The 12,456-nt window shown below is 37.4% G+C and overlaps 1 protein-coding gene and 1 long non-coding RNA gene across 2 annotated transcripts; one reads left to right on the top strand and one right to left on the bottom strand.

Moving 5' to 3' along the window:
- Positions 1-4,705: 4,705 nt before the first annotated feature.
- LOC111408185 lies at positions 4,706-5,911 on the bottom strand. Its single transcript, XR_002705293.1, has 3 exons — positions 5,175-5,911; positions 4,922-5,083; positions 4,706-4,826 (listed from the first exon to the last, which is right to left on the bottom strand). It is a non-coding gene; the product is annotated as an uncharacterized LOC111408185 (long non-coding RNA).
- A 2,902-nt stretch (positions 5,912-8,813) lies between these two features.
- LOC111408320 lies at positions 8,814-10,528 on the top strand. The gene is made up of 3 exons (XM_023038091.1): positions 8,814-9,263; positions 9,465-9,726; positions 9,909-10,528. The coding sequence occupies exons 1-3, from the start codon at positions 8,814-8,816 to the stop codon at positions 10,526-10,528; spliced, it is 1,332 nt and encodes a 443-aa protein (XP_022893859.1).
- The last annotated feature ends 1,928 nt before the right edge of the window (positions 10,529-12,456 follow it).

Below are 12,456 nucleotides of genomic sequence, written 5' to 3'. Positions count from 1 at the left end.
TCCTTTTTCCTTTTTCTTTTTCTCACGAGTTGGGTTTCTGAACACTAAAAAGTTTTAAGTTAAAAAAATTTTATTTTCAAATAACCGAACGTCCAAACCCACTAATAGAAAAAATTATTGTAAAACGTAAAGGGTTTTCAGACGCTATTTTTCAATTCAGTAGAAACTATTTCAAAATGCAAAGGGTTTTGAACGTGTTTACGTTATTACGGGAGGCGATTGTAGGAGCAACTGTTCTCAGTCCAAGGAATAAATTTTTTTTCAAGTGAATGACATTAAATTGTTTTGGTCTTTTTTTTTTCTTTTTCCTTTTTTTTTCCTCGCGAGTTGGGTTTCCATACACTAAAAAGTTTTAATTTATAAAAATGTTATTTTCAAATAGCTAAACGTCCCAACCCGCAAATAGAAAAATTTATTTTAATACGTAAAGGGTTTTCAAATGCTATTTTTTAATTTAGTAGCAACTATTTCAAAATGCAAAGGATTTTGAACGTGTTTATGTTATTGAGGGAGGCGATTGTAGGAGCAACGGCTCTAATCTATGTGATGTGGGGAAAAAAATCTCGCGATAAACCCAATGTTGGGTTGATCGAACCCAACTTTGGGTTCTCAGACCAACGAATAAATTTTATTTCAAGTAAATGACATTAAATTTGTTTGGTTTTTTTTTCTTTTTCCTTTTTTTTCCTCGTGAGTTGGGTTTCCGTACGCTAAAAAGTTTTAAGTTAAAAAAATGTTGTTTTCAAATAACCGAACATCCAAACCAGCAAATAGAAAAAATTATTTTAACACGTAAAGGGTTTTCAGATGCTATTTTTTTATTTAGTAGCAACTATTTCAAAATGCAAAGGGTTTTGAACATGTTTATGTTATTGCTGGAGGCGATTGTATGAGCAACGGCTCTAATCTATGTGAAGTGGGAAAAAAAATCTCGTGATGAAGCCAATGTTGGATTGATCAAACCCAACGTTGCGTCCTTAGACCAACGAATAAATTTTATTTCAGGTAAATGACATTAAATTTGTTTGGTCTTTTTTTTCCCCTTTTTTTCCTCGCGAGTTGGGTTTCCATACACAAAAAAGTTTTATGTTAAAAAAATGTTATTTTCAAATAACCTAACGTCCAAACCCGTAAATAAAAAAATTATTTTAACACGTAAAGGGTTTTCAGACGCTGTTTTTTAATTTAGTAGCAACTATTTCAAAATGCAAAGGGTTTTGAACGTGTTTACATTATTGCGGGAGGCGATTGTAGGATCGACTCTTCTCAGTCCAACGAATAAATTTAATTTCAAGTAAATGACATTAAATTTGTTTGGTCTTTTTTTTTTCTTTTTCCTTTTTTTTCTTCGCGAGTTGGGTTTCCGTACACTAAAAAGTTTTAAGTTAAAAAAATGTTATTTTCAAATAACCGAACGTCCAAACCTGCAAATAGAAAAACTTATTTTAACACGTAAAGGGTTTTCACACTCTATTTTTTAATTTAGTAGCAACTATTTCAAAATGCAAAGGGTTTTGAACATGTTTATGTTATTGCTGGAGGCGATTGTATGAGCAACGGCTCTAATCTATGTGAAGTGGGAGATTGATCGAACCCAACGTTGGGTTTTCAGACCAACGAATAAATTTTATTTCAAGTAAATGACATTAAATTTTTTTGGTCTTTTTTTTTCCTTCTTTTCCTCGCGAGTTGGGTTTCCATACACTAAAAAGTTTTAAGTTAAAAAAAATGTTATTTTCAAATAACTGAACGTCCAAACTCGCAAATAAAAAAAATTATTTTAACATGTAAGGGTTTTCAGACGCTATTTTTTTAATTTAGTAGCAACTATTTCAAAATGCAAAGGGTTTTGAACGTGTTTACGTTATTGCTGGAGGCGATTATAGGAGCAGCTGTTCTCAGTCCAACGAATAAATTTTATTTCAAGTAAAGACATTAAATTTGTTTGGTCTTTTTTTTTTCTTTTTCCTTTTTTTTTCCCTCACAAGTTGGGTTTCCGTACACTAAAATGTTTTAAGTTAAAAAAAATGTTATTTTCAAATAACTGAACGTCCCAACCCGCAAATAGAAAAATTTATTTTAACACGTAAAAGGTTTTCAAACGCTATTTTTTAATTTAGTAGCAACTATTTCAAAATGCAAAGGATTTTGAATGTGTTTATGTTATTGCAGGAGGCGATTGTAGGAGCAACGGCTCTAATCTATGTGAAATGGGAAAAAAAATCTTGCGATGAACCCAACATTGGATTGATCGAACCCAACGTTGGGTTCTCAGACCAACGAATAAATTTTACTTCAAGTAAATGACATTAAATTTGTTTGGTCTTTTTTTTTCTTTTTCCTTTTTTTTCCTCGCGAGTTGGGTTTCCGTACACTAATAAGGTTTAAGTTAAAAAAATGTTATTTTCAAATAACCGAACGTCCAAACCCTCAAATAGAAAAAAATATTTTAAAACATAAAGGGTTTTCAGACGTTATTTTTTAATTTAGTAGCAACTATTTCAAAAAAGGAAAGGCATTTGAACGTGTTTACGTTATTGCGGGAGACGATTGTAGGAGCAACTGTTCTAATATATATGACTTGGAGGAAGAAAAATCTTGAAGAACCTAACGTTGGGTTCTCGGGCCAACGAATAAGTTTTATTTCAAGTAAATGACATTAAATTTGTTTGGCCTTTTTTTTTTCTTTTTTTTGTCCTTGGGTTTCCGTACACTAAAAAGTTTTAAATTAAAAAAATGTTATTTTCAAATAACCGAACGTCCAAACCTGCAAATAGAAAAAATTATTTTAAAACGTAAAGGATTTTCAGACACTATTTTTAAATTTGGTAGCAACTATTTCAAATCGCAAAGGGTTTTGAACACGTTTACGTTATTGCGGGAGGCTATTGTAGGAGCAACTGCTCTAATCTATGTGAGGTGGAAAAAAAATCTCGCAGAACCGAACGTTGGGCTCATTGAGACCAACGTTGGGTTCTCAGTCCAACGAATAAATTTTATTTCAAGTAAATGACATTAAATTTGTTTGGTCTTTTTATTTCTTTTTCCTTTTTTTTCCTTGCGAGTTGGGTTTCCGTACACTAAAAAGTTTTAAGTTAAAAAAATATTATTTTCAAATAACTGAACATCCAAACCCACAAATAGAAAAAATTATTTTAAAACGTAAAGGGTTTTTAGACGCTAATTTTTAATTTTTAGTAGCAACTATTTCAAAATGCAAAGAGTTTTGAACGTGCTTACATTATTGCAGGAGGCAATTGTAGGAGCAACTGTTCTAATATATGTGAGTTGGAGAAAGAAAAATCTCGAAGAACCTAACCGAACCCAATGTTAGGTTCGAGGTCCAACGAATAAATTTTATTTCAAGTAAATGGCATTAAATTTGTTTGGTCTTTTTTTTTCCCCTTTTTTTTCCTCGCGAGTTGGGTTTCCGTACACTAAAAAGTTTTAAGTTAAAAAAATGTTATTTTCAAATAACCAAACGTCCAAACCCACAAATAGAAAAATTTATTTTAACACGTAAAGGGTTTTCGGGCGCTATTTTTTGATTTAGTAGCAATTATCTCAAAATGCAAAGGGTTTTGAACGTGTTTACGTTGTTGCGGGAGGCGATTGTAGGAGCAATAGCTCTAATCTTTGTGAGGTGGAAAAAAATAAAATCTCGCGACGTTGGATTCTCAGTCCAATGGATAAATTTTATTTCAAGTAAATGACATTAAATTTGTTTTGTCTTTTTTTTTTCCTTTTACCTTTTTTTTTCTCGCGAGTTGGGTTTCCGTACACTAAAAAGTTTTAAGTTAAAAAAATGTTATTTTCAAATAACCGAATGTCCAAACCCGCAAATAGAAAAAAATATTTTAAAACGTAAAGGGTTTTTAGATGCTATTTTTCAATTCAGTAGCAACTATTTCAAAATGAAAAGGGTTTTGAACGTGTTTACATTATTGCGGGAGGCGATTGTAGGAGCAACTATTCTCAGTCCAACGAATAAATTTTATTTCAAGTAAATGACATTAAATTTGTTTGGTCTTTTTTTTTTCTTTTTCCCTTTTTTCCTCGCGTGTTGGGTTTCCGTACACTAAAAAGTTTTAAGTTAAAAAAATGTTATTTTCAAATAACCAAACGTCCAAACCCACAAATAGAAAAATTTATTTTAACACGTAAAGGGTTTTCAGACGCTATTTTTTGATTTAGTAACAACTATTTCAAAATGCAAAGGATTTTGAACGTGTTTATGTTATTGCGGGAGGCGATTGTAGGAGCAACGACTCTAATCTGTGAAGTGGAGAAAAAAATCTCGTGATGAACCCAACGTTGGGTTCTCTGACCAACGAATAAATTTTATTTCAAGTAAATGACATTAAATTTGTTTGGTCTTTTTATTTCTTTTTCCTTTTTTTTCCTTGCGAGTTGGGTTTCCGTACACTAAAAAGTTTTAAGTTAAAAAAATATTATTTAGTGATTGTATACGTCATACTTGTTATTCGTGACGTCTATTGCCCACATGTTAATCTTGCAAACTTCTAAACCGAATATGAACTTCTCGAAACTATAACAAATAATTAGTTCGCAAATATATATAAATTAATGCAACATAGATAAAAAATCAATCAAAGACACAACTAACTAAACTACTTGGTCTTTAAATTTTTTTTTTAAAAAAAGAAAAAAAAAAAAAAAAAAAAAAAAAAAAAATCCACAAAGAAGCAAAAAGCTAGCAAAAACATACTTGTTAGCTTGCTACAGATATTCATACCTAGCAGCTGAGGTCATGGTGGGGCAAACTCTCTTTCGGACAACTCTTTGGTATGTAAGGAATTATTTTCCTATAAGGACATTATAAGAAATGAATATAAATGTAATATAATAAAGGTCTTGAATCATAAATTTGGTAGATGTATTAAATATCACATGGTATTACCTCTTAGTGGTTTATGCTGTTGGAATATAGAGTTGGGGCCTCTTCCAAAGTAAGCATCACCAATTTAAAAAGAAGTCTTCCGAAAGTCTAACATAGTTCAAAAGAACAACTAAATATCTTGACAAAATCGTTGGTTTGTGTGATATAATGTTTATATTGTACCTGTAAACAAAGGAGAACTTTTATATGAAGATATTTGATTGCTCTTTTGAACAATGATTATATAAAACCATCCGCATGGGTTATCCCTTACCGCCATTCAATCGCCATGTCTGTGAATTTTGTGGATGGTTGAATCAACCTTAAATGAACTAAATAATTGTGGGGTTGTCGCCACCCTACAACAAACTTGCCTCCAAATTCCGCTACTGAATACCAGTGAGGATAGTGTTCACAAAAATAGCACCCACTCCATCCTATAAATGGAGTAAAAAGAGAAGCATATATGACTTTCATCGTGATGATACCTATGAATGCCATTATGCCATTGAATATTCTTTCAGTCTTCGAGACACGATCCAAATTAGTCTATTTTAAATTTTACAGGCTAAAGAGGCAGATTCTGTAGCTGTTATTGAGAGATTCCTCACTTCTTACTTGTAGACTTACTATTAATAATTCAACAAGAACAACCGCATCAATTGAGCTCAATACCATCAATCATGTCTTATTATCCATTCCAGTTATATGTTTTTAGCTTCATGCAGTTAATATTTTTCACTGGGTTTCCTTTTATGTTATTTTTATTCCAATTTTCTTCATATGTAGCATAGACAAAACATGTTTCTCAATAAAGCTAAATTTGTAGACATGCACTCCTTAAACATAGCTAGAATTTCAACTAATTTACATCTTAGTTGGAAAAATATCTAAACAGAACAATGTTGGTCACGAATAGGATCTTAAAGGAAACTGCAAAATAATAATCATTTCAAAATACAATTTGGGATTACCTTTGTAAACCGGGGAAATTTTTTTTAAAAAAATCAAAAAATCGAAAACAATTCAAGAAAATCAAAGGCCCATCGTAGTATATCCCCTTTAAAATAGAAAATGATCATAAAAACTAATTGTATCGGCGTAGCTAACAAACATTCTAGGAAAAAAATGAGGAACAACATTAAATTACTAAAAAAAAACATATAGAGAAGGATAAATTTGTTTGACAAGTAGCATAACATATGAGAGTAAATGTTAGTTCAAATCCAATCTTTCAGTTAAGAATGCTTATTGGAGTATTTATTTTTAGCCTCTAAAGTGTTCATCAGTAAATTTAGAAAGACTCTCCGGAACCCAACCATAGATTAAAAGAGCAATTAAATATGTTTACAAGATTTAAAACTCCACATCATGATGCATACAGATTTAAAACTCCACCACTAAAAAAGCCTATTGTTAAAATTAACACTAAATTTTTTGCTTAGATAAACACGACCCAATATCGTTTTTGCGTATTTACATGTCGGAGTCATACATAAAGTAATCCACAATTACATCAATGACAAACATGCTCATACATAAACTCATTCAAATGAATCTATGTTCGATCTTTGTTAAACAAACTTTAAGCGATTCGATGAAGGCATTGTTGACATCCGAACTCCGATCTAATAAAAATAGTTCGCTAACCCTATCTTAGTTTATATGTGAGTTCAGTTCTTACTCCCAGGTCGGACAATCCTGTCGTTATCTCAGAAAAACATCATAATTATCCCCTGTCACATCACCCTATCAATCAAATACACTTGCCACATGTGACATCATCACCGCCCGGAACAATCAATCCTAAGTCTTGAACCTCCAGCCCCTTGCAGGTCATCATTACTTGGGGAAAATATTGACACATGGCCACCGGCCTCATCGACCAATCACAAGAGAATCCGGCGACCCGAGGTACTGTTGCTGATTTGACTGATTTGATGTAATGTCTACTGAAACTATGCATAAATAATTGAATAAGACTCTTGTAAAGGGCAAGTGGTTTCATACAACAACTCAAGGCATAATTACACTCTCTAAACATATTTTGTGATCTTTTTTTCAACAATAAATAGCCCTTTTTTTCTTAAAGTTGGCTTAAGATTAGCCTTGCTAATTTTGATGTCGACAGTTTGGCGCTAGAGGAAGGGCCCTAATTGTGACAAATAGTCTCATTCTCTCCAAAAAATCCGAGAGCCATGAGTCGTAGCTCAAATTCCAGAAATCCATTTCACACCCACTCTCATGAAACGAATACACCAACAAGTTCTCCATGATGACAGGACCCTCAAACAACCGCTATGAGGGAAACCTGTACCAGCCATCAACGCAACTCCCCGGGAGTGCATAAGGCAAATGTATGGGAATTCGAGCTCATACCACTAGACCCGCGGACCATGATAGAAGGGGGAGAACCCGTCGAAGAACTAGAAGGAGTTCAAGTCTGTGCCAAGGACCCAACAAAGGAGCTCAAAGTCGGGCGCGAGCTGCAGCCATCCACCCAAAACGAAATTGTGGCCTTCTTTAGACAAAACCTTGATGTCTTCTCTTGGAATAACGGGGACATGAGAGGAATAGACCCCAACATCGCATGCCACAAATTACTGGTGGATCCTTCAGTTCGGCCAAAGTAGCAAAAACGACGACCTCTGAACCTTGAAAGATATGAAGCACTCAACAAGGAGGTGCAAAAACTATTGCAAAACGGTTTCCTCCGTGAGGCCAAATACCCGAAGTGCGTCACAAATCCGGTCCTTGTGAAAAAACACAACGGAGATTAGAGGGTATGCATAGACTTCACCGACCTCAATAAAGCATGTCCAAAAGACAGTTTCCTTTGCCAAGAATAGATCAAATGGTGAACGCCACTGCCGGACATGAACTACTCAGCTTCATGGACGCGTATTCCGGATATAACCAGATACCGATGTACAGCCCAGATCAAGAACATGCCTCGTTTGTAACTGACCGAGGTCTTTACTGCTACATAGTAATGCCATTTGGTCTCAAAAACGCTGGTGCGACCTACCAACGACTAGTAAATTCCATGTTTTCCCAACAGATCGGAAAAAAAAATGGAAGTGCATGTTGACGTTATGCTAGTTGAAAGCATCAAGGCCAAGGATCACTGTCAGCACCTGACCGAAATGTTTGATATACTGAGGAAGTATGGAATGAAGTTGAACCCAAGGAAATGTGCTTTTGGGGTCAGCTCTGGAAGATTCCTAGGTTACATTGTGAACAACCGAGGAATCGAGGCAAATCTTGAAAAAATACAAGTTGTCATCCAAATGAGGCCTCCAACTAAACCTAGAGAGGTACAAAGTTTAACCGAAAGGATTGCCGCCCTCAGTCGGTTCGTCTCCAAGTCTACGGACCGTTGCAAACCCTTCTTTGACACGTTACGAGGAGGAAAGAAGTTCGAATGGACCAAAGAATGCCAGGATGCATTTAACGAGCTAAAGAGACAACTAGCTCAGCCTCCATTGTTTTCAAAACCTAAGGCCGACGAGGTCCTGAAGCTTTATTTATCTATTTCAGAACACGCCATTAGTGCGGTTCTAACCCGGGAAGAGAACAGTGTTCAACACCCAGTCAATTATGTAAGCAAGGCGCTTCACAAAGCCGAGCTCAGATATTCACCTATAGAGAAACTGGCATTCACCCTGCTGATGGTCGTACGAAAACTAAGGCCATATTTTTTGGAACACCCCATTGAGGTCTTCACCAACTCTCCATTAAGGCAAACACTATAAAGTCCCAACACTTCAGGTCGAATGGTAAAATGAGTAGTCGAGCTCGGACAATTCGATATCAAATACACGCCACATTCCACCATCAAGGGCCAAGCACTCGCCAACTTTGTCTCTGAGTTCTGCAACGTCCCAATCGAGGAACTACAAAAAGAAACCCCATGGAGACTTTATGTCGATGGTTCATCCACTGGAGAACGATCTGGACAGGCGTCGTATTAATCAACCCTGAACATCGCATATTCTGCAAAGCCTTGCCATTTCACTTTAAAGCTTCAAATAATGAGGCAGAGTACGAAGCTCTCATTGCCGGCACAAGGATGGCCTCAGGGTTGGGGATCTCCGACCTGATCATACACAGCGACTCTCAACTAGTCATAAATCAGGTCAACGGTGTATATGTGGCGCAAGAAGAAAGAATGGACAACTATCTACAAGTTGTAAGAAAAGAACTTGAAAGGTTCAACACCACCGAACTCAAGCAAATTCCCCGATCGCAGAACGATCACGCCGACGCACTGGCCCGGCTAGCCACCAGTGAGGGAATTGAAGAATTCGATAGCATCCCCATGGGAAGAATATCCCTATCGTCTACCGAGCTGGACAAAGTGGTCCATATGATGATAGACCCCAAACCAACCTGGCAGGATGAGATCGTCACCTACCTAAAAATCGAGAAATGTCCCAAAAATTTTGCAGAGGCTAGAAAGCTTTGAATCAGGTCGGTCAGGTATACACTCATTGACGATGTACTATACAAACGGGGATATTCTACACCTTTGTTAAGGTGTTTAAATGAAAAAGAAGCTTAGCATGCCGTGCAAGATGTTCACGAAAGAATATGTGGAAACCATTCAAGTGGGCTCTCACTAGCCCACAAGATCATACGACAAGAATACTTTTGGCCTGCAATAAGACGTGATTCCCTTGAATTTGTCAAAAGATATGACAAATGCCAGCACCTCGCCCCCATCATAAATGCTCTATCGTGCGAGTTGAACCCAGTAACAGCACCTTGGCCCTTTGTGAAATGGGGGGTCAACCTAATTGGACCTATGCCCGTTGGAAAAGGAGGTATAAAATTCGCCATCGTCACAGTTGATTACTTCACCAAATGGGCCGAGGCAGAACCAATTGCCAAGATCACCGAACAGAAAACAACCGACTTTTTGTGAAAATCAATCATCTGCAGGTTCGGCATACCTCACTCCATTGTTACGGATAATGAAAACAGTTCGACAAAGCACGACTTTCAGATTTCTGTGAAGAGTTCGACATCAAGAAATATTTCTCAACGCCAAACCATCCGCAGGCAAACGGCCAAGTCAAAGCCATTAACAAAATTATTAAGCATACATTGAAAGCAAAACTCGACTTGTTTAAAGGAGGACGAGCCGACGAACTCCCTAGTGTGCTATGGTTTTATTGCACCACTACAAGGACTAACATGGGAGAAATACCATTCTCACTGGCTTTCGGTGTAGAGGCTGTGATCCCACTAGAAGTCAGCATTCCCTCGCTGCGTATAACTGATTATGATGAAGAAAGGAACCACATGGCTCTTCGTACGGAACTGGACCTAACCGAGGAGAAAAGGAACAATGCTGAACTTAAAAATGCCGTTTACAAGCAGCGAAATGTCAAGTACTACAATCAAAAAGTTCAAAAAAGAGAATTCGAAGTAGGATCCCTCGTATTACGGAAAGTATTCCTCCCCACAAGAGAGGTAGGCAGTGGATGCCTAGGCCTGAATTGGGAGGGCCCCTATCTGATAACGAAGGTCCTGCTAAAAGGGGGATATGAGCTGGAAGACTTGGAGGGTAGACCTTTATCCTATCCTTGGAATGCTGAACACCTCAAGCAGTATTATCAATGAACGGGAAAAGTCCGTGACATATAAAGCCCACTTGTAATGACAATCACACCAACGAAAAGGGCGTAAGTGTTGTGACCCTTAGTGGACATTCCCTCTAAGAAACCTTACAAAGCCCTGCTACATACACAGGTCGATCTAAGGCTGTACGTGCTACCCTTAGTGGACATTCCTCTTAAGAAATCTTACAAAGCCCTGCTCCATACGCAGGCCGATCTAAGGGCGTAAGTACTGCGACCCTTAGTGGACATTCCTCCTAAGGAATCTTACAAAGCCCTTCTACATACGCAGGTCGATCTAAGGCTGTACGTGTTACCCTTAGTGGATATTCCTCCTAAGAAATTTTACAAAGCCCTGCTACATACGCAGGCCGATTTAAGGCTGTACGTGTTATCCTTAGTGGACATTCCTCCTAAGGAATCTTACAAAGCCCTTCTACATACGCAGGTCGATCTAAGGCTGTACGTGTTACCCTTAGTGGATATTCCTCCTAAGAAATTTTACAAAGCCCTGCTACATACGCAGGCCGATTTAAGGCTGTACGTGTTATCCTTAGTGGACATTCCTCCTAAGGAATCTTACAAAGTTCTGCTCCATACGTAGGCCCATCTAAGGTCATAAGTGCTGTGACCCTTAGTGTACATTCCTCCTAAGAAATCTTACAAAGCCCTGCTACTTACGCAGGCTGATCTAAGGTTGTACGTGTTACCATTAGTGGACATTCCTCCTAAAAAATCTTACAAAGTCCTGCTCCATACGCAGGCCGATCTAAGGTCGTAAGTGCTGTGACCTTTAGTGGACATTCTTTCTAAGGAATCTTACAAAGCCCTGCTACTTACGCAGGCCGATCTAAGGTTGTACGTGTTACCATTAGTGGACATTCCTCCTAAAAAATCTTACAAAGTCCTGCTCCATACGCAGGCCGATCTAAGGTCGTAAGTGCTGTGACCTTTAGTGGACATTCTTTCTAAGGAATCTTACAAAGCCCTGCTACATACGCAGACCGATCTAAGGCTGTATGTGTTACCTTTAGTGGACATTCCTCCTAAGAAATCTTACAAAGCCCTGCTACTTATGCAGATCGATCTAAGGCTGTACGTGTTACCCTTAGTGGACATTCATCCTAAGGAATCTTATAAAACCCTGCTACATATACAGGCCGATCTAAGGTTGTATGTGTTACCCTTAGTGGACATTTCTCCTAAGGAATCTTACAAAGCCCTGCTCCATACGCAGGCCGATCTAAGGTCGTAAGTGCTGCGACCCTTAGTGGACATTCCTCCTAAGGAATCTTACAAAGCCCTGCTATATACGCAGGCCAATATAAGGTTGTACGTGTTATCCTTAGTGGACATTCCTCCTATGGAATCTTACAAAGCCCTGCTTCATATGCAGGCCGATCTAAAGTCGTAAGTGCTGCGACCCTTAGTGAACATTCCTACTAAGGAATCTTACAAAGCCTTGCTACATACGTAGGCCGATCTAAGGCTGTACATGTTACCCTTAGTGGACATTCCTCCTAAGGAATCGTACAAAGCCCTGCTACTTACGTAGCCCGATCTAAGGCTGTACGTGTTACCCTTAGTGGACATTCCTACTAAGGAATCTTACAAAGCTCTGCTACATACGTAGGCCGATCTAAGGTTGTAAATGCTACGACCCTTAGCAAAAATTCCTATTTGGAAATTCTACGAAGCCCAGCAGCATGTGCAGGCCTATCTAGGTTTGCATGCCTTATGAGTTCTATCACATACGTTGACTAGAAGACATTCCATCATAAAAATTCATGAAAGGATGAAATAAGCAATAAAATTTAGACCCCACAGAAAAAAAGAAAAAACATGCATTTTCATAAGCATTCAAAATAGAGTATGGCTCATCTTCGAACACAAACAAGATATCCATAAAGTTTAACAAATTTATCACAAATC

This window comes from Olea europaea, chromosome 13, assembly GCF_002742605.1.
Source record: "Olea europaea var. sylvestris chromosome 13, O_europaea_v1, whole genome shotgun sequence".
NCBI lineage: Eukaryota > Viridiplantae > Streptophyta > Magnoliopsida > Lamiales > Oleaceae > Olea > Olea europaea.
The sequence above is the reverse complement of the archived record's forward strand: the minus strand, read 5'-3'. Positions and strand labels throughout refer to the sequence as shown.

What these genes read in the sequence shown, in the direction of transcription:
- LOC111408320 (XM_023038091.1), top strand. Translation starts at nt 8,814, where the DNA reads ATGGAGACTTTATGTCGATGGTTCATCCACTGGAGAACGATCTGGACA. An exon ending in CTACCGAGCTGGACAAAGTG is followed by an intron (nt 9,264 to 9,464) that starts GTCCATATGATG and finishes AAAGAAGCTTAG; the next exon opens with CATGCCGTGCAAGATGTTCA. An exon ending in TATGCCCGTTGGAAAAGGAG is followed by an intron (nt 9,727 to 9,908) that starts GTATAAAATTCG and finishes CACGACTTTCAG; the next exon opens with ATTTCTGTGAAGAGTTCGAC.